Here is a 19,644-nt window from a genome sequence, read left to right as displayed (position 1 = left end):
TTATATTAAATCAAATATTCAATAATAGAAGGAAAAAAAAAAATACTACAGGCATTTTTTTTCTTTTTTTTTTTTAAGAGATGTTTAGGATACAATACATTGAAGAACTTGTGATAGTTAGATTTTCGAATTGAATATATGGACTTTATATATTCAAGTATATAGTAAAATTAATGTAAATCTTCATTTTATATAACTAAAATATTTAAATGTCAGTGATGTAATTTTTTTGTACAACAAATCATTGAGTAATAAAAAAATAGTTTTACCGCAATATATGTATTTGGTACCTTAAAAGGGTATTAAGAATACACACAGCGGCTAGAATCATCCAAGTATATGATATATTTTACCCGGACAATAGAATAGATCTAAAAGAAGAATAGAAGTAAAAATTAAAAAAAAAACTGAAACTATATAAAGGCTTACTGTTATTAATGTAAAGATCTTATTTTTTTTTCCTTTTTTAATATTTATTTCTCTTTACTTTCTCTTTTTTTTTTTTTTTCTCTCTTATTTCCTTTTCTTTGCAGCCCACTTTTGATTTTTTCTTTTACTTGGAAATATATTACAACAAGAAGTTTTCTTTATACAAACTTAGTTTTTTTTTTCTTGTTTAGAGTAAATCCAGTATGGATAAATCAGCCTTGCAAGATATGTCGCAAGAGCAACAAAATAATTATAGTAGAGAATACAACAAAAAGCATCACTCTGATGGTGAATCTACTATCGAAGGAGTTATCGGTAAAGAAGAAATAAATAGTAGTGATAGTGACACAGGCATTTATCCCAACAGTGGTGGTTTTGGTGAAGTGAATGGTAATGCTGTCAACATTGAGGACGCTATTTCAAATTATGAAGAAATTCGTAGAGAGTTAACTCAGCAATCTCGACTTTCTCGTCAAAAATCAACTCATCCTGATGAAGTCGAAAAGGGTGATGTCAAAGATTTTGATTTGACAGATTTTTTGCGTGAGCAAAATACTCAAGGTCAATCTGAGGGCTTTCATCCTAAACATATGGGCGTTATCTGGAGGGATTTGGTAGTTCAAGGTCTTGGTGCTGATGCTAAAGTTATTCCTACTAATTGGACTATGTTAAAATCATTTACTAATTTTTGGAAATGGGGTCGTCATTCAGGCCATGATTTTACTATTCTTAAGTCTAACGACGGCTTTTGTAAAGATGGTGAAATGTTACTTGTTCTTGGTCGTCCAGGTTCAGGTTGTACTACTCTTTTGCGTGTCATTGCTAATATGCGTGCCTCTTATACTAATATTGAGGGCACTGTTCGGTATGGTGGTATTGAAGCTCAAGAGTTCTCTAAACATTTCCGTGGTGAAGTCTGTTATAATGAAGAGGAAGATCTCCATTATCCTACTTTAACTTGTAAGCAAACCTTGACATTTGCTTTAAAGAATAAAACACCCGGTAAACGTTTTCAGGGAGAGTCTAAGGGAGAATTCATCAACAAAGTTCTTTATTTGATCGGTAATATGCTCGGTTTGACTAAGCAAATGAATACAATGGTTGGCAATGCCTTTGTCCGTGGTCTATCCGGCGGTGAACGTAAACGTCTTTCGATTGCTGAACAAATGACAACTCGTAGTTCAATCAACTGCTGGGATTGTTCTACTCGTGGTCTTGATGCTGCTTCTGCTCTTGATTATGTTCGTTCTCTTCGTATTATGACTGATATCTTACACAAGACAACTATCTCTACTCTCTATCAGGCCTCTGATAGTATCTTCCATCTCTTTGATAAAGTGATGGTTCTTGATGAAGGTCGTTGTATCTATTTTGGTCCTACTTCTACTGCCAAGCCTTACTTTGAGGATATGGGTTTCTACTGTCCTGAACGTAAGTCTACTCCCGATTTCTTGACCGGCCTTTGTAATATGAATGAACGTGAATACCGTGATGGCTTTAAGGATAAGGTCCCTGTAAATGCTGTTCAATTTGAAAAGGCTTATAAGGAATCTGCTATTTATACTTCCATGATGAATGAACGTGATGAATATGAGGCAAAAATTAACCAAGATCGTCCGGATGAAAAATTCCGTCAGGCTTTTATAGAAAGTCATCAAAAGCATGCCCCCAAGTCTTCCCCTTTTGTTGCTACATATTATCAGCAAGTAAAATCTCTCACTATTCGTCAATTCCAACTTATTTATGGTGATAAAGGTGCTCTTGTTTCTCGTTATGGTGGTGTCGTTGTTAAAGGTCTTATTATGGCTTCTGTATTCTATAAAATGCCTACTGATGTTACAGGTGCTTTCTCTCGTGGTGGCTCTGTTTTATTCTGTCTTTTATTTAATGCCTTAATTGCTCAAGCTGAACTTTCTGCTTTCATGCAAGGTCGTCGTGTTCTTGATAAGCATAAACATTTTGCTTTATATCATCCCTCGGCTTTTTATATTGCTCAAGTCATTGCTGATATTCCTTTGGCTATCGTTCAGGTTATTATCTTTGAACTTTGTGTTTACTTTATGATGGGCTTCGTACTTGATGCTGGAAAGGTAAATTACTAGCTTTTTCTTTTTCTTTTTCTTTTTTTTTTTCCAGAATAGTTATACTAATTTATATCTTCTTCTTTTTTTTTCCTCTTAGTTCTTTACTTTCTTTGTTAATCTAGTTGTTGTTAACTTATGTATGAATGGTTTCTTCCGTTTCTGGGGTGCTGTCTCACCTAACTTCTTTACAGCTTCTCAACTTTCATCTATTGTGTTGATTGCAGCCCTTGTCTATTGTGGTTATCAAATTCCTTATAATCAAATGCATCCTTGGCTTATGTGGATTTACTGGATTAATCCTCTTGCCTATAGTTATAAAGCTTTAATTTCTAGTGAATTGCATGGTATGGAATTCACTTGTGAAGGTCCCGGCTCGATTCCTTATGGCCCTACTTATACAAATGATGCTTATACCACATGTAATCTTGCAGGTGCTATACCTGGTGCAAATACTGTCAATGGTGATGTCTATCTTCATACTGCTTACGGTTATGAAACATGGCAACGTTGGATTGATTTTGTTGCAGTCTTATTATTCTTTGGCTTTTTCACCTTAATCACTGCCCTTGCGATGGAATATGTTGAGATGCAAAAGGAAGGTTCGATTACGAAGGTCTATAAAGCAGGTCGCGCTCCTAAGGAAATTGATGAATCTGAGGCACTTGGACAAGTCGTTCAAGAAATGGAAGAAAAAATGGATGCTGTTAGTGAAGGTACTACATTCTCATGGCATCATATGGATTACACTGTTCCTGTTAAAGGCGGCTCCCTTAAGCTTCTAAATAATCTTGGTGGTGTCGTTAAGCCTGGTCATCTTACTGCCTTGATGGGCTCATCTGGTGCAGGTAAGACGACTCTCTTGGATGTCTTGGCTCAACGTAAAACGATTGGTAAGATTGAAGGCCGTATTTATATGAATGGCGAACCCCTAGGCCCCGATTTTGAACGTATCACAGGTTACTGTGAGCAAATGGATATTCATAATCCTAATGCTACAGTACGTGAGGCTCTTAAATTCTCTGCTTATCTTCGTCAACCTGCTGAAGTTCCTAAAGAAGAAAAGGATGCCTACGTTGAACAAATCATTCGTCTTATGGAAATGGAAAGAATTGCTGATGCCCTTGTGGGTGACCTTGAAGCTGGTATTGGTATCTCTGTTGAAGAACGTAAGCGTTTGACGATTGCTACTGAATTAGTTGGTAAACCCAAGTTACTCTTCTTGGATGAGCCTACCTCTGGTCTTGATGCTCAAAGTTCTTTCAACATTGTTCGTTTTATTCGTAAACTTGCTGATGCTGGTTGGCCTGTCCTGTGTACTATTCATCAGCCCTCTGCTACTTTATTTGAACACTTTGACCATCTTGTTCTTTTAGTCCGTGGTGGTAAGACGGCTTACTTTGGTGAGATTGGTGAAAATGCTAGTACAATGATCAACTATTTTGAAAAGAATGGTGGACCTAAATGCTCTCCTTCAGCTAACCCCGCAGAATATATCTTGGAATGTGTTGGTGCTGGTACCGCTGGTAAAGCCACGAAAGATTGGTCTGAGGTTTGGTCCAACTCACCTGAGGCTCAAGCCCTTGAAGAAGAACTTGAAGAGATTCACAGAAATGCAAATCCTAACCACAAAAACAATAACTCTGCCTACTCTTTGAGTTTTACACAACAATTTTGGCTTGTCTATAAACGTATGAATGTCTCCTGGTGGCGTTGTCCAACTTATAACATGGGACGTCTCTTCAACGTGTGCTTCATTGGCCTCATCTCTGGGTTCTCATTCTGGAAAATGGGTAATAGACCGGTTGATATGCAAAACCGTATGTTCTCTGTCTTTACTACCTTATTAATGTCCAATGTCTTGATTATTTTGGCACAACCTCGTTTCATGCAAGAACGTTTATGGTTCCGTCGTGAATATGCCTCTCGTTATTATGGTTGGGCGCCATTTGCACTCTCTTGTATCCTTGTTGAGATTCCTTACTTGATCTTCTTTTCGACTATTTTCTTATTCTGTTTCTATTGGACAGCAGGACTTCAAAATGAATCAAGTCGTACTGGTTTCTTCTTTATTCATTTCACTATCTTCCTCTTTTATTCTGTCTCACTTGGCTTCACCATTGCTGCCTTCTCTGCTACACCACCTATGGCTGCTGTCATCAACCCTTTCTTTACCTCCATTCTCATCCTATTCGCAGGTATTATGCAACCTCCGAGTGGTATGCCTAAATTCTGGAGTGCATGGATGTATTGGCTAGATCCATATCATTATGTGATTGAAGGTCTTGTTGTGAACGTCATGGACAGTGTCCCAGTGATCTGTCAAGATGACGATTATTACAAGATCCCTCTTCCTCCTGGACAATCCTGTGGTGATTACATGTCAGATTACTTTAAAGATGGGGGTCTCGGATATGTTGCCAATAATGCCTCCACTGAAATCTGTAATTATTGTCCTTTCTCTCAAGGTAATGATTACTATGAAGCGAGAATTGGTTGGAGCTTTGATTACAGATGGCGTGATTTTGGTATCCTTTGTGCCTTTTCTATCTTTAATGTCTTTGCCTTTATGGCATTTGTTTTCATGTTTAGAAAGGCCAAACGATAAATATATATATATATATATATATATATATACATGCATATATAATATTTACTTCATCTTGTTTGTTGCATATTTCATCTCTTTTTCTTTTTTTTTTTTTTACAACATACAACATATTTTACTCTTATATTATAGATTTATTATAATTTATTCACTGTAATATTTTTTTTTTCTTCCTCTTTTTCTTTAAAGAATATAAAATAAAGAATCAATTTATCAAAAAATAATTTATTAGTGGTTTCAAGTTAACACATTATTATTGTAAACTTTTACTTTGTAAATATAATGGATAGATTTTTTTTTTTATTTATTTTACTTTATTTTACTTTATTTTGCAATATTGAGAAAATAGAATGAACAAATAGAAATAAATACTACATAGGAGGGAAGGGGGTAAAAGGAATATATAACATTTATGTAGCAAACTATAAAACACATATAAATTATAACTATTTTTTTTCTTTTCTTTTCTTAAAAGGTAGTTAATTTTTCAGTAGGAGGAGTTGCAGTTTTTGAAGAATTTCTTCTTTTTGTTGAATCCATTTCTGATTGTTCTTTTTGATCTTGTTGAGATAAAGAAGGTATCAAAGGATACTCATGATTGATTGTTGGTGAAACAGGTGAAGCTGTTGTGGGTGTCTTGGGTGAAGAAGATCTTGTTGAAGATTGTTTTGATGTATCAATTGATTTAGCTGCTGCCTTTGATCTTTTAGTAGCTTCGCTTTTCTCTCGTTTCTCTTCAGCTGCTTTTCTTTTCTTTTCTGCTTGTTCTTGCTTTTTAGCTTCAGCTTGTGCTAAAATAAAAAAAAAAGAAAAGAATAGAAAGAAAGAAGAAAGTTAATAACATAAGCTATACGTAATAGATAATTTTTTTTTTTTTTTTACCATCTTGTGCTTTCTTTTTAGCATAAGCTGCACTTTGTTCAAATTCAGTGGCCGTATTAAAGTCAAGCATTTGAGTTTTTTGTACACGCTGTAAACCCTTTGGTAAATTAGTACTAGAGATATTTGATGATTTTTGAATAGGTCTGGAGACAGGTCTTGACTGTTTTATAAATAAACCACCACCAGATGAAGTAGGTCTTGCAGGACGTTTAGTAAATAAAGAAGAGCTAACGGCAGAGACAGCATTTAAAGAAGCACTACGTCTACCAATAGCTTGTTGTTGTTGCTGTTGCTGTTGCTGTTGTTGTTGTTGATAATGATTGTTATTCATAGTAACAGGAACACTGTTTTTACGATGAGATGGGAAAGGACTAGATACGTTCATAGAATTAGGAGAAGGAATAGTAGGACGCTTTGTGGTATTTGATAATAATTCAGCACCTGCTCTCTTTTGGGCAGCTGCTTGAGCATGTTGAGCCTCTACTTGTTCAGAACGTTCCTCTAATTCAATTACTTTTGTAAAACGAGCAAGTCTAGCTTCAGCAGAAATAATATCATCTTGATTTGAAGTAAGTTGAAAGTGTTGCTTTTGAGTGGGTTTATATTGTGAATAATTAGATGAAACATGACATGGAGTTGTACGAGCATTTGGTTGTAAGATCATGTCTTCCAATAAATGGAAATTAATGCCATTATCTTTAACTAGAATAAAATTAGGTTAAATAAAATAATTTGACAATTTTTTTTTTTTTTAAAAAAAAAAAAAATAATTATTTAATTGCTTACTTGTTGTACCAATTTTTTGTAATAAAGTTTGAAAGTCTTTTAACCAAGTATCAATATTCAAATTGAAATAATGATGAGCAAGATAAGGTTCAATTACGCGAGCAGTTGCTTGAACGAAATCGTTTGAGTCATTTAAAGCTATTTGAATGATCTACCAAAAAAAAAAGAAAGAAAGAAATAAATTGTGAATAAGTATTTATAAACTATTTATACTATATGTGTGCATGCACTTGATGTGAATAAAATAAGTGTCTGTAGTATAAATACTGCATATAAAATGTTAACTTAAAGTTCTGCGTAAAATCTCTCCTTAATTTTGTTATTTTGGTGAAAAAAAAAATTAAAAACAAACAAACAAGTACTCCGGGTAGCATGTCTCCTTTTTCAATAACGATACAAATATGGATCATATTATTTTAAACAGTAGTTATGATATACACATGGATATATACTTTTAAAGAAAGAGTAAAAAAAAAGGATAATAATTTTATTGTAAAGTATTATATCCTTTTAACTTCTCTTTTATATACCTGAATAATAATAAATTCTTTTCCATCCCTCTCTCCCTCCCCCTTTTTTTTTATCATTGGAATGTGAGCAATAGCAATATGCTTGGTTTTCAATAATAATAAAAGAAACAGTCATTCATAATGAGTTTATGTGTACATAATTCATTATAAAATAGGCTATTTTTCTTTCCTTCATTTTCTTTACTAGGAGAGATTGATTGATTGATTCTTTTTTTTTTTTTTTTTTTTGGTTATCAATATTCAATCGATCTCTCTCCTTTTTTTTCCCTTCCTTTTTCTTTATACAAAAGGGTTGATATTATATAACAGACACAGATATACCCTTATTTATCGTATGATTGATATATAAGGTAGACCACACAAAGAAATACATGCACACACATTCAAGATATTCATCTATAAACATAAAAATATTCTTCTTTTTTTTATTATTATTACCTGATTTAAACTTCCACCAAGTGACATTAAATCTCCTTTACTCATACAGACAGTAGACAATAGTATTCCTTGTTTAACTCTATTGTCAAACTCTTGAAAATGCTTAACAATGATTGTCATTACATCTTCTGTTAAACCTCTGGAGATAGATAACGTATTCCAACCAGAGGTATAAGTTTCAGCTGCAAGCCAAGTGCAGACTCCTTCAGTAGTTGTTCTTTCGTACGCCATAATAAGTATAAAATATAAATAAATAAATAAAATATGGGAAAAAAAAAAACAATTTTTAAATTTGCTCTTTTAATTTGCTATTTATACCTTTTTTTTTAAGAAAAATAAAAAAAATAAAAATAAAAATAACAGTCACGAAAAGAGATCATTATTTATTCTATACACACACACACACACACCAGACCAAATTGAGTTTAAACTTTAATCTATTCAAAACTTTAAAAAAAAAAAAACTACAAATGAGTTGGATAATTAGAACTAGCTTTTGCATTTAATAAAAACAGTGAATAAAAAAAAAATACAATACGTCGTTTAACATATACAATAATAAAATACAACTTGTAAAAAATTTCTATATAATATAGATCAAAAGGAAATAGAATAGGAATCTTTTTTTTTTTTTATACATAATAAAAATTATTCAAAGAAGTAGGCGGAAAGCCTCTGATGAAACAAAGATGATCCACACCGTCATCAAAATAATCAAATCCCCTTCTTAATGCACGTTCAAAAGTATATAAATCCTCTTGATATTCTTTATCCCATGCATTTAATTGATATGTAATTGATTTGCAATATTTCATATATCTTCGTACAGCTGCTGTCTTGGCTATTTCATCTCCTTCATTCTCTATTATCATTTTGTTTGATGATCTATTCCCATTCTCATTCTCATTCTCATTCTTCTTCTTCTCTTCTTCTTCTTCTTCTTCTTTTGCATCATCGGTAGAAAGAGCCAAGTTATGGATCATGACATATTTCAAGAGAGTACAGGTTGTAAATAAAGTAGGTAAAAAGTATCGGGTGACAATTAATCGACGTGCGGAAATATGAAATAATCGAAGCTTTGGAAGTTGTTTTGCAAAGAATGTCCAAGCAGATGCTGGTGCATGACAGGCTAATTGTATACAGTCTTTGGATAACGATCCACATTGTTTAAAAACGATAGAGAGAGTGGTTAGACGGTTTAATTGACCAATAGCTCTTAAAGCACGTTCAACGTAATAAGGAGATACCTCATGAAGAGCAATAGATAGCTTTTCTAAAAGAGGTGCATGTTGGACCATGAGTTCCAAAAATTGGAAAGAGATAGAATCCGTTGTTAAAGCGAATTGAGTTAAATAGGGATGATTCACTAATAATGACTCTAGAAGAGCTGTAGGGATCTCCTTCACGTTAGAACTAAAGAAATGGTGAGGATAATAATAGCTTATGTGTTCAATCTCCAGTTGTATTCCTTGTTCATGCTGTCTTCTACTGGACATGACAGAAGGCTCAATCAAGACATATTCCAATAGAATCCGTTGTAATGATGGTTTAAACAAATGAACAAGTTTGGATAATGTAGCTTCTTTGATTGTGCAATTACTTAACGTGATAGCCTCAAGGGTAGGTTTATATTCGACAAGTGAATAAAAGTCATCAAAGGTATCATGACAATGGTTAAGATAAAGTTCTTTAAGATGAGGACAATATTGAAGAAAATAACATAATCCGTAATGCTCTGTTCGTTGAAGGGGGTGAAACTCAATTCGAAGGGCGTGAAGGTTCTTAAGGAGTTGTGCCATTAACTGAGTATTGACGAGATCAAATTGAACCCCTCGAGTGAGATCACGACTTAGGGAACGAACATAATCTCCTAATTGATAATCATCCTGAAAGAGTGCCTTATGGGCTAAAATATCAGTTGCCATTTGAATTTTAGTGCTCTTACTCTTTTCATCACTTTCATAAGGTAAAATAAATTCTTTATCTTTCCATAAAAATGGGGCACAAAGTAGATAAAAATGCCTACAACATGAAGCAATCGATGTGAGTTCTTCATAGCTATGTTCTGGATAATTCCAACCTAAAAATTGATGCTCTTCTCTTTTTATCCGAATTGAAGATAAATGAAATATATACTGTAATAGTTCATTTGGTAGTTTTAATATAACTGCTTTCTTTTCTTCCATTTTGTATCTAACAAAAAAAAAAAAAGAAAGAAAAAAAAAAGAAATAAAAGGGAAAAAGGAAAAGTAAAATAAATAAATAAAAATAGTTATTAGATTGTCCTCGTGAGTGAGTTGTAGTTTATATTTGCACCGCTTTATTGTTATACCGCATGATAAATACATATACTATTCATTTCACACTCATATTATTATGTAATAAACGTGATTTAACAACTAAAAAAAAAAAAAATAAAAAAAAAATAAAGGGGAAGATACCATATCCATGTCTATATTTTAAAAGACACGTCTTTCATTTTCTCTCTCTCTCTCTTTTTAATGAATAAAAGGCATCCATGTAGGTGTGTCTGATTTATATTTAATCCATTCTTGACCAAAGAAACGAGATAAGGTATATTCTTCATACTGAATACGTTCTGAAAAGAAACGATGTAACCAGTAAATAAATAAAACAAGACAAACTGGATTCAACAATAAGATTTGAATTCCAATTGCCCACCAATAAAAGCCAAAATAAGATGGATGGCGCATGATACTTTTTTTTTTTAAACAATTAGCATCCTTATTATGTCTTATTACCACTTCAAAAAGAAAAAAAAAAGATTCTAATTTACCTATAAATGCCTTCTTTAACCAAGACATGATCTTTTTCTTTATAGTCGACTATATGATGTGAAAAGTTATGTCTTGCTGAAAACATAGCTACTGTACGACATCCTTGGCCCAACACAACCAAAAAGAATCCTAAATAATTAATCCAGCCACATTTTTTCCATTGAGGAAAGAAATAAAATTCTATTAAAAACTCTATCAGGGCAGCAGCATGAGCAGCATGATAATGAGCACTATGATTGATCAAATAAGCTAAAAAAAAAAGGAAAAAAAAAGAAAGAAAAGAAAGTTATCTTTATCTGCTTTATACATGTATAAATACATATACACCTATTTATATTTATATACTTTACAGTCTAATGATAACTTATCCGCATTAAATAAAGCAGTGGCAATATATTCTAAAAAGTGAAACAAAGCCAAGGCAGATAAAAAGATCCCAAACTGGGGTATCGTAGAGTTACTTAAAAATGCAAACATAAAGCCTGCACTGCAGACCATACCAAGTAAAAACCCATACACAGATATATTTTGTGGACTATTCTTTCCATCAAATAATTGAATTTCATTTCTATTCGAGGATGTTGTTGTGGACTGTGTAGCTAACAAGTGAATGTTGGAATCTGATCCTGATTCATCTCGTAATGTACGACGTATATTCAGTTTTTCTTCATTCATCTATGTAACGTGTTTATTAATCTATATTCTAATCTTTAAATGTTTTGACAAAAACATGAGTAACTTTATCATCCTTCATTTTAATAAAGTTAAAATCTTTTCTTTGGCCAATCATATCATTTTTTTTCGGAGAGAGAGAAAGAGAGAAAAAAAAAAAATGGAAAAGAAAAACAACGAGCACCACCACCTCTATTGTTATATTATAACCACTCAATTTACTTTCTTCTCTCTTTCTTTAAAATAAGATAAGAATGTTTAATCCTACAAGACTCAAGGTGCAATTAAAGTTAGCCATCAACAGATTAAAAATGTTACAAGCTAAAAAGACCTCACTTAATCAACAAGCAAGAAGAGAGATTGGTACACTTTTAGAAAAGGGAAAAGAAGAAAGTGCTCGCATAAGAGTAGAACACATCATTCGAGATGATTTGTTAATTGAGGCATTAGAAAACTTGGAATTATATTGTGATTTATTATTAGCTCGCTTTGGTTTATTAGAATCATACAAGTACCATTTTTTTAAAAAAAACAAGTATTTTATAAAAGTGCATATATTAACCTTGGTATCTATAGGACATGTGAACCAAGTATTGCAGAAGCAGTAAATACAATCATCTGGACTGCACCACGCGTTGGTGAAGTGAAAGAACTTAGTTTGGTAATATATATATAGTTATGTATGCTATGTTGGTATTTATTTATTTATTCACTCTGTATATAATAAAGGTAAGAGATCAATTAGCTTCAAAGTTCGGTAAAGAATTTATGCTACAAGCTATGGAAAATGAGGATGATAGAGTGAATCCAAGAGTAAGTGTATCTTGTTTGTATAGAAATAAATACTAAAAAAAATAACTACAATATATAAAGGTTGTAATGAAGCTTCAAGTAAACGCTCCCGATACATATTTAGTTGAACGTTATTTAGAAGAAATTGCTCGAACTTATGATATCAAGTGGGAATCAGACATTATCTCTCATGAAGAAGAAGAGGAGCACTTTGAAGATGCAGGAAGCGACGATGATGATAATAAAAGTGGAGGACAGGCAGAGGTTGACAATCAAAAAATAGTATATCATATTTAGCAGCCCTTTTTTTTTAACTTGTTTTTTTTTAATAGTTATTGCCACCTTTACAAAACCCACAACCCACAACAAATAATGACTTATTAAACAACACAAATGGATTTGATTTGCCCGATATTCCAATCAATTTACCATCATTGAAAGCTAATACCAAGACCAACAATACCAATCTTAATACTGACAATACAATAGCCTCGAATGATGATCCTAATGATTTTGATGCTTTACAAAGAAGGTTAGACGCTTTAAAGAGAAGATAGTTGAATGCATTCTTTTTTTTTGTTTGTTATATATAGTAACAAATAAACCTTTATTTATTATGGAACATGTCAAGTGTTAGTTCGCTATAAGGGAGCATTATACTCCTTGAAAGCACAACTCATAAAAAAAAAACTTTTCACATTACTTCTATTAGTTTTCAGCTTGCCTTTGCCAATTTGAATATAATTATCAAACCAGATAACTTAACAATAGACTTCATAAAGAAAACTAGTATTTAACCTGTTATATAACAAGCATCTTCTTGGCTATTATTATCATATCTTTTAAATAAATAATTTAGTCTGCGAACAAGATACGTTTTTCATCATTTAGTCAAAAAAAAAAAAAGCTAGTATTAATATTGCTGTGTAATTTACCCTCCTCCCCCCCTTAACATTGATATATTGAACATGTAATGAATGCTAGCTAATTACAGTATCACTTATATAAGGAATATAGATAAATATTACGTAATAAGTAAATCTTATTTTATTTTTGATTTCTATTATAGAATAGCTTATACAGCCAAAGTATCTTCCTGTGCATTGTATTTTTTTTTTTTTTTTTTTTTTTTTTTTTTTTTTTTTTTTTTTTTTTTACATTGATAACTAACTGTAAGTTATCTTCATTTAAAATGAAAATTCTATCCACAGGGGAGGGGGAGGTTTCTAACGACGGATTTCTTTTTTTTTCTCTTGATCTAAGTGGGTGGGTGATGGAAAATATGTAAATTGTTTCACGTAATTTTAAGTTCTATTTTCTAAAACTTAGATATTTATACATATATACACCCCAGTGAAATGCCTAACGTGCTACTTAATTTAATAGAAATAAAGAAAAAAAAAAAAAAAAAAACTATAACCTTCCATTTTTTTTTATTTTTATTTATTTATCTTTTTTTTTTTTAATAAATTAAAATATACAGATATACACATCTATTTATATATATAAATACATATATATATAACAATCAATGGAGCACAATGAAGATATCGAAATGAAGAATAAGGGTCGAATGAATAAAACAATAAATCAAAAAGTCACTTCTAATAATGAAAAAAAAATGGATGAAAACATACCAAAAGAAGAGAAGAAAACAAAGGACAGTTTTAAATCCACATCCATTGCACTTATTGAGAAATTGTTGCAATTTAGTACTCCTCGACTTGATTCCAAGATTGTTAATGTTTTATTTTTAGAAGGTAAAACGTTAAGCAAAACAGTTATGTAATACATAATATATTCAACATTATTATAAGGTATGATGGATATATTCATGACGCATATCACTCGGTTGAATGTGGATGGTGATGAAGAAGAAGAAATTGTGAAAAGGAAAGAAATTGAGTTATTAGAGTCTTGCAGTATTGAGGAAAAGTTGAAATTAAGTAAGCATAAACGAGATATGGAGGATGTGGATGCTTTAAAGAGATCATATCATGCTATGGAATTTTTATCGGGTACAACAGCTAATCATTTATGGGTTCAAAATGCAAAGTTTTATGAGATTGGTAATAATATATATATATATTTTAAAAGAAGAAGAAGAAGAAAGCCTAGTATGTGTAAGTGTTATCTAAAATAGCACCCCTATGGGTATGTTTTTTTTTTTGTTAGTGAGTCATTTGGTGGAAGTATTCTTACCAAGTTCAAACGGCAATTTTAATCATTTCTTTAAAATATTTCAACATTTGGTGAGACGACATCCATGTGATATGTTGGGTTATATAATTATGGATAGGGAAGCTTCAATTCTATTTAATTATATGTTACCTTATTTGACTGAAAGTCCAGTTATGGAATCCTTATTGAGTTTAATATTTGTACGTGATATTAATCCAGAAACAAGAGAAGCTCGCGAAAAGAGTTATGAGAGATTATATGAATTAGGATTTTTAGAATTTATTATTAATGCGATGCAATTGAAAGGTAAATACGGTCTACTTTGTGTGTGACTGAAGGTTTGCAGTTATAGTATATGTACTTAATTATTGTATATACTCTATAGAATATCCTGATTATTTAGAAGCAGCACAAGAATTTTTTGTAAGAGTAATTGAAGAAGCATCACAAGTGGATCATGGAGATATACTATTCAGATCATTAAAAGAAGACAAAGGCAAGGATATAATAGAAAGTTTAGTTATGGTAAAGGATTCATATTGCAATAGAAGCTATTTGAATATTAAACAGTCTTATAGCAAGTAACTCATAATCCGCCATCAAATAACAGAGATCGCACTATTAATGTTATCAAATTATTAGTGAAGAGGTATATACTAAGCTCAGTTAAATACATATATATACACGCACACACACATGTTATAACGAAATCTAATATGATAGTGTAGTGGTATACTTTCAACAAGAATATCTACAGTATCATCACCTGTACAAGGACCACTTTATTTTATTTCCCTTAGAACTCAAGAATTATTAGCAGAGCATATTCCAGATATATGCTCTTTAATTGTTAAAGATAGAGAATCAAAGAATACGAAAATGTGAGTATATAAATAGAAATATATATATGTGTGTGTGTAGCTAATTATATATGTTTATATATATATACAAGTGCATCTTTAACTACTTCAGATATGGATTTATTAGATATTATATATCAAACATTATATAATACAAACGAAAAGACTCAAATGCTAGCATCCATACCTGTCTCATTTTGGAAAATATTAGTCAATTCCTTTTTCGAGAAATCAACTAGCAATATCTACCATACATTGTTTTATAGAATTATATGCTTAATATTATCTATTAATTACGAACCAACGTTAGTCATCATTGTTAGAGATCAGAATTTGATTACAAGAATGATTGATACTTATCAAGATAAAGAACGAAAATCAGGTAAAAGAAAGTAGTCATGTAATTTTATAATATGCGTGTATGTGTAAACTTACTCTTCTTTTTTTTTTGGATAATTAGAAAATCATGGGTTCATTTTGTTAATATTAAACCAACTAAGACTAATGGCAGATGCTCATCATTCCGAATTAATAACATGTATTACCTCAGAACATTCTCAGTATCAAGAGTTTTTGCCTATATTAAGAAAGGATACCCTTGCTCAAATAGAACCTATTTATAAATGGAAAATGGACGCATGTCCTAGACCGCCATCGCATATTGGCCCTTCACCGCCTATTCAAGCTATTCATTTCTCTCCTTATACAGGCACTATACCCTTAATGAGCAATGAAGATAGTGTTAACCCTGGTATTGATTTGGGCAGTGATTGTAAAGTAGTCGTGTTTATAAAAAAAAAAATAGTATTGATATCCTTTATTAATTGTCTTTATTAGTTGCTTATTGCTTAGGATTTAAAGAAAGTGGGAAAGAAGGAGGAAGAGAAACACCGTATGGTTATTTATCACGTACTAATTCAGATTATTCATCTTCACATTCTATTACGAATGATACTGGCTTTCCAATGGATATTATATGGGGTGAAAGTTTGACAGCTGAAAATGATTCGGATCATCTGTCCAGTAATAACAACCAAAAAAAAAAGGACCGAATTCAAGCTTAAAATAAGCCCTCGAAAAGTAAATCTCTACCTATTTAAATCTTTGGAAATTATTCAGGAAAAGAGCGTATACCTTCGCTCAAGATTCGTAATATATATAACGTTTAATACAGTTTCTTTAAAACAATTTATTTATTTATTTATTTTCTTTGCAAACTGACATTATGGATAGTTTCCCAAAAAAAAAAAAAAAAAAAAAAAAAAATTGCTCTATATGTTGAAATATCATAAAGTAATCTGTGGTAACTAAATTACTCTTTATTCTCCCTTACATTTAAAATTTAAATATAGTTAGCATAACAATGTTAAAAAAAAAAGAAAAAGCTCAACAGTTCTATAAACTTTCTCTCCAAGAAATAATAATAATATGAGTATTGCCATTTTTTACTCAACAGTTGAAAGTTTAAATATGTATTCTCTTCTTGAGAGTGCGATTAAAAGCTTTACAAATAAAGGTTGAGATACAGATAACAGTAGTATAACTAACAATATTAGTTAAGGTGCTCATCATAACTAAGAAAGCAAAACAGTGATAGTTTAAATATGAGATGAGCTCTTTTTTAAAAAAGAGTGAAAGAAAAAGCCCTTATATTTTATATGCCTTCGAAAATATCTTTCCATATTTACCATTTTATACTTGTTTTTTTTTCTTCTTCTCTTTCATATATAGTTGTTGAAGTAAGCGAGAGTATTCAGGATTGGAATTGTTATCCAATTAATTGCTGCCCTCTCTCTCTAATAGTTTAATTTGGGGACATTTGCTATAAATCGAAAGCAAATATGTCAATACTATAAAAATTCGATAATGATAATATATGATATGCAAGTTAAAAGCAAGTTGATGAGTCATATCCAAACTATTATACATGAAGAGATCAAGCATTCTGCAGGCTACAAAAGTATACTTTGTTCATCAAAAGTTTTTTTTTTCATCATATACAAATGAGAGCAGAGAGCTTTTATTTCTTCAATTAAAAAGTAGTGTTTATAGATTTTATTATAATAATTATTATTATCCATCTGGTGAAATCTAGAACATGTATTAGGCTAAAGGTTGATTGAATAAAATGAATTAATTATTTTCTAGATTTTGTAATGAAGACCGAAAAAAAAATATATATATATATTGCAATTGTTAATGAATGCTATCTTTTTGCAGGTATTGAACTTGGTTAGGGAGCACGATTAAGAATAAACTTATCTCTTCATATTTATTATATTCCATCATTAACGTTGACATTCTTATATTATAATAGTTTTACGTTCCTTTAAAAAAAAATAATTTAATCTCCTTTGCCTTTCTATTTTAAATTTGTACCGAATTTTTATGAATAAAACTTTTTTTTTTCTTTGTTAAAAAATTAAAATAAATAAAGTATAAAATGTATTCAAGTTCTGAAGAAGAAGAATATGATTGTCCTCTTTGTATGGAGGAGTTGGATATTGCTGATAGAAATTTTAGACCTTGTCCATGTGGTTATAAGGTCTGTGCTCTTTATATATGAACAAACTCATTTCTTTAATGAAAAAAAAAAAAAAAAAAAAAAAAAATGAAAAAATAAAATAAAATAAAAGCTAATATAATCGTTATAAACAATTAGATCTGTCGTTTTTGTTGGCATCACATTCGTGAAAACTTGAATGGTCGTTGTCCTGCTTGGTAAATTTATCAAGTTCCATCTTTTGTTTTTATTTCATTTTTTTTTAAAAAAAAAAAGAGAACTGAAATTGTTTTGCTAATGTTCTTTTTTTTTCTTCTTTAAAACAAATCTATATATAGTCGAAGAGAATATTCTGATCAAATTGCAGAATTTGAACCTGTTAGTGCAGATGAGTAAATATACATATTTGACAACGATTATCATTTTTATTATTATTTTAACATTATATAATTAGAATATCTCGTATTAAAAAGGAAAAGAAAGAAAAAGAACGACAACAAAGAGATATGGAGCTTGCTAATAGGCGTCATTTAGCCAATATGAGAGTAGTTCAAAAGAATTTAGTTTATATTATAGGCCTTCATCCAAAACTAGCTACTGAAGAGGTAACATACATACATATATATATGCATGTATATAAATCCTAATTAAATAATTATAAACATGTATATGCATACATACATTAATTAAATAATTAGATTATTCGTTCACCAGAATATTTTGGTCACTTTGGTAAAATAGCAAAGGTAGTTATCAATAAGAGACAAATTGCACCTACTTCACATGCCAATGGAGCTACTTCAATGCAACCTAGTGCAGCTGTATATGTTACATATGCTAGAAAAGAAGATGCGGCTAAAGCAATTCATGCTGTTGATGGTAGTGTTATGGCAGGGAGAATATTAAGGTAATATTTTAAAATGAATGTATAGACATCTTTATATGTAAATTAACAACATGTATATAATTATAGAGCATCTTACGGTACTACAAAATATTGCACCTACTATCTTCGAAACATGGCATGTCCAAATCCAAATTGTCTTTATTTACATGAACCTGGTGAAGACGCCGATACAATATCAAAGGAAGAATTAGCAACTGGGTAAGTAATTAAGTGTATGTATGTATATGTATAGGTTTTCTTATTTTGAATTATTAGTAAACATCGTATGAGAGACCAAATGTCACATGCTGACTCAGAAGAAGAACATCATCATCAACATCATGAGGAACATCATGTAAAATCAGTCTTATCTAGTGCAGATTTTCCACCTGTTTCATTATCCTCTCCAACAAAAGAAGAACGTTCAGCGCTTCCAGCAACAGCATCTTGGGGTAAAACAAGTACACCTGGGACACCTACAATTAAAAATACTAGTTTACCAGAAAGAGCCTTAACTCCTGATACATTTGGGCCTCCATTATCTGTTGCTGTTGCTCAACAGTTACAGCAACAGCAGCAACAAAAGAACCAGCAATTATCACCTACTGTATTAAAACGTAAATTAGAAAAGAAGAAGCGTAAAGAGTTACTTCGACAAAAGAAAGAAGAAGAGTTACAACAACAACAGCAACAGCAACAAGAAGAAGAGGAACAAAAACCTAATAAAAAGTTTCAATTTGATAGTCTTGTTCATTTTGTATTAGGTGATGCATTTGAACAGGTCTGTACGCCTACAACAGAAGATGAATGCTTCTTTAAACCAGTGGGAGTGACTGGCCTTTATGAGAATTACAATAGTTCATCAGATGAAGATAACAATCTAAGTACACCACCAGTATTAGAAATGGAAAAGTTAAATTTAAATAATAATCAACAAGAAGATAGTATCTCACCTCTTGAATACCTGACAAGGGCTGTGCCAAATACAACTTATACAGGAACATTTAATCCATTTGCACATCATTTATTTCCAGCTATAATAGATTCTACACTAATCGGTAATAATACTAACATTAATACTACTACAAATGCATTATTATTTGATCCTTCTGCACGCAAAACTTCACGTTTTGGCTTTGCTCAATTTTAATTTTATTATTATACATGTATATTATTTTAATGCTCCTTTTTTTTTTTT

The 19,644-nt window shown here is 31.2% G+C and overlaps 7 protein-coding genes across 7 annotated transcripts; 4 read left to right on the top strand and 3 right to left on the bottom strand.

Annotated features, from left to right (window-relative positions):
- Positions 1-656: 656 nt before the first annotated feature.
- On the top strand, positions 657-5,118 carry BX663DRAFT_425324 (ABC-2 type transporter-domain-containing protein; the record flags this gene model as incomplete). The annotated part of the gene is made up of 2 exons (XM_051522480.1): positions 657-2,519; positions 2,611-5,118. 2 exons carry the CDS (start codon positions 657-659, stop codon positions 5,116-5,118), a joined length of 4,371 nt encoding a protein of 1,456 aa, XP_051387641.1.
- Positions 5,119-5,383: 265 nt separating this feature from the next.
- On the bottom strand, positions 5,384-8,007 carry BX663DRAFT_491582 (uncharacterized protein). The gene is made up of 4 exons (XM_051525098.1): positions 7,755-8,007; positions 6,787-6,937; positions 6,001-6,702; positions 5,384-5,909 (listed from the first exon to the last, which is right to left on the bottom strand). Exons 1-4 carry the CDS (start codon positions 7,983-7,985, stop codon positions 5,587-5,589), a joined length of 1,407 nt encoding a protein of 468 aa, XP_051387640.1. The 5' UTR covers positions 7,986-8,007; the 3' UTR covers positions 5,384-5,586.
- Positions 8,008-8,328: 321 nt separating this feature from the next.
- On the bottom strand, positions 8,329-9,962 carry BX663DRAFT_491580 (uncharacterized protein). The gene has a single exon (XM_051525097.1). The coding sequence runs from the start codon at positions 9,938-9,940 to the stop codon at positions 8,387-8,389; it is 1,554 nt and encodes a 517-aa protein (XP_051387639.1). The 5' UTR covers positions 9,941-9,962; the 3' UTR covers positions 8,329-8,386.
- A 193-nt stretch (positions 9,963-10,155) lies between these two features.
- BX663DRAFT_491579 (Isoprenylcysteine carboxyl methyltransferase family-domain-containing protein) lies at positions 10,156-11,354 on the bottom strand. The gene is made up of 3 exons (XM_051525096.1): positions 10,903-11,354; positions 10,552-10,801; positions 10,156-10,472 (listed from the first exon to the last, which is right to left on the bottom strand). The coding sequence occupies exons 1-3, from the start codon at positions 11,225-11,227 to the stop codon at positions 10,253-10,255; spliced, it is 795 nt and encodes a 264-aa protein (XP_051387638.1). The 5' UTR covers positions 11,228-11,354; the 3' UTR covers positions 10,156-10,252.
- Positions 11,355-11,370: 16 nt separating this feature from the next.
- On the top strand, positions 11,371-12,640 carry BX663DRAFT_491576 (regulator of Vps4 activity in the MVB pathway-domain-containing protein). The gene is made up of 4 exons (XM_051525095.1): positions 11,371-11,735; positions 11,801-11,885; positions 11,954-12,037; positions 12,098-12,640. The coding sequence occupies exons 1-4, from the start codon at positions 11,479-11,481 to the stop codon at positions 12,311-12,313; spliced, it is 642 nt and encodes a 213-aa protein (XP_051387637.1). The 5' UTR covers positions 11,371-11,478; the 3' UTR covers positions 12,314-12,640.
- An 828-nt stretch (positions 12,641-13,468) lies between these two features.
- On the top strand, positions 13,469-16,279 carry BX663DRAFT_491572 (uncharacterized protein). The gene is made up of 9 exons (XM_051525094.1): positions 13,469-13,776; positions 13,834-14,085; positions 14,192-14,503; positions 14,583-14,722; positions 14,776-14,846; positions 14,926-15,078; positions 15,150-15,439; positions 15,518-15,829; positions 15,895-16,279. The coding sequence occupies exons 1-9, from the start codon at positions 13,548-13,550 to the stop codon at positions 16,119-16,121; spliced, it is 1,986 nt and encodes a 661-aa protein (XP_051387636.1). The 5' UTR covers positions 13,469-13,547; the 3' UTR covers positions 16,122-16,279.
- A 1,202-nt stretch (positions 16,280-17,481) lies between these two features.
- BX663DRAFT_491569 (uncharacterized protein) lies at positions 17,482-19,632 on the top strand. The gene is made up of 7 exons (XM_051525093.1): positions 17,482-17,602; positions 17,720-17,778; positions 17,899-17,952; positions 18,015-18,165; positions 18,259-18,467; positions 18,534-18,665; positions 18,723-19,632. Exons 1-7 carry the CDS (start codon positions 17,501-17,503, stop codon positions 19,594-19,596), a joined length of 1,581 nt encoding a protein of 526 aa, XP_051387635.1. The 5' UTR covers positions 17,482-17,500; the 3' UTR covers positions 19,597-19,632.
- Positions 19,633-19,644: the final 12 nt, after the last annotated feature.

The sequence above is a fragment of the Cokeromyces recurvatus genome (assembly GCF_025118155.1).
Source record: "Cokeromyces recurvatus strain NRRL 2243 chromosome Unknown BX663scaffold_1, whole genome shotgun sequence".
In the NCBI taxonomy this organism is placed as follows: domain Eukaryota; kingdom Fungi; phylum Mucoromycota; class Mucoromycetes; order Mucorales; family Mucoraceae; genus Cokeromyces; species Cokeromyces recurvatus.
This window is presented reverse-complemented; position numbering and strand designations above follow the sequence as displayed.

Bases quoted from the DNA above. Each gene is read 5' to 3' on its own strand.
- BX663DRAFT_491582 (XM_051525098.1), bottom strand. From the start codon at position 7,985: ATGGCGTACGAAAGAACAACTACTGAAGGAGTCTGCACTTGGCTTGCA. The intron at 6,938-7,754 runs GTAATAATAATA...TTTTTTTGGTAG, and splicing joins TTGGTGGAAGTTTAAATCAG to ATCATTCAAATAGCTTTAAA. The intron at 6,703-6,786 runs GTAAGCAATTAA...ATTTTATTCTAG, and splicing joins ACAAAAAATTGGTACAACAA to TTAAAGATAATGGCATTAAT.
- BX663DRAFT_491580 (XM_051525097.1), bottom strand. From the start codon at position 9,940: ATGGAAGAAAAGAAAGCAGTTATATTAAAACTACCAAATGAACTATTA.
- BX663DRAFT_491579 (XM_051525096.1), bottom strand. From the start codon at position 11,227: ATGAATGAAGAAAAACTGAATATACGTCGTACATTACGAGATGAATCA. The intron at 10,802-10,902 runs GTAAAGTATATA...TTTTTTTTTTAG, and splicing joins GGATAAGTTATCATTAGACT to CTTATTTGATCAATCATAGT. The intron at 10,473-10,551 runs GTAAATTAGAAT...AAAAAAAAAAAG, and splicing joins GTTAAAGAAGGCATTTATAG to TATCATGCGCCATCCATCTT.
- BX663DRAFT_491576 (XM_051525095.1), top strand. From the start codon at position 11,479: ATGTTTAATCCTACAAGACTCAAGGTGCAATTAAAGTTAGCCATCAAC. The intron at 11,736-11,800 runs GTACCATTTTTT...TGGTATCTATAG, and splicing joins GGTTTATTAGAATCATACAA to GACATGTGAACCAAGTATTG. The intron at 12,038-12,097 runs GTAAGTGTATCT...CAATATATAAAG, and splicing joins ATGATAGAGTGAATCCAAGA to GTTGTAATGAAGCTTCAAGT.
- BX663DRAFT_491572 (XM_051525094.1), top strand. From the start codon at position 13,548: ATGGAGCACAATGAAGATATCGAAATGAAGAATAAGGGTCGAATGAAT. The intron at 14,723-14,775 runs GTAAAGGATTCA...ACAGTCTTATAG, and splicing joins TAATAGAAAGTTTAGTTATG to CAAGTAACTCATAATCCGCC. The intron at 15,079-15,149 runs GTGAGTATATAA...TATATATACAAG, and splicing joins GAATCAAAGAATACGAAAAT to TGCATCTTTAACTACTTCAG.
- BX663DRAFT_491569 (XM_051525093.1), top strand. From the start codon at position 17,501: ATGTATTCAAGTTCTGAAGAAGAAGAATATGATTGTCCTCTTTGTATG. The intron at 18,166-18,258 runs GTAACATACATA...TTAAATAATTAG, and splicing joins CAAAACTAGCTACTGAAGAG to ATTATTCGTTCACCAGAATA. The intron at 18,666-18,722 runs GTAAGTAATTAA...TTGAATTATTAG, and splicing joins AAGGAAGAATTAGCAACTGG to TAAACATCGTATGAGAGACC.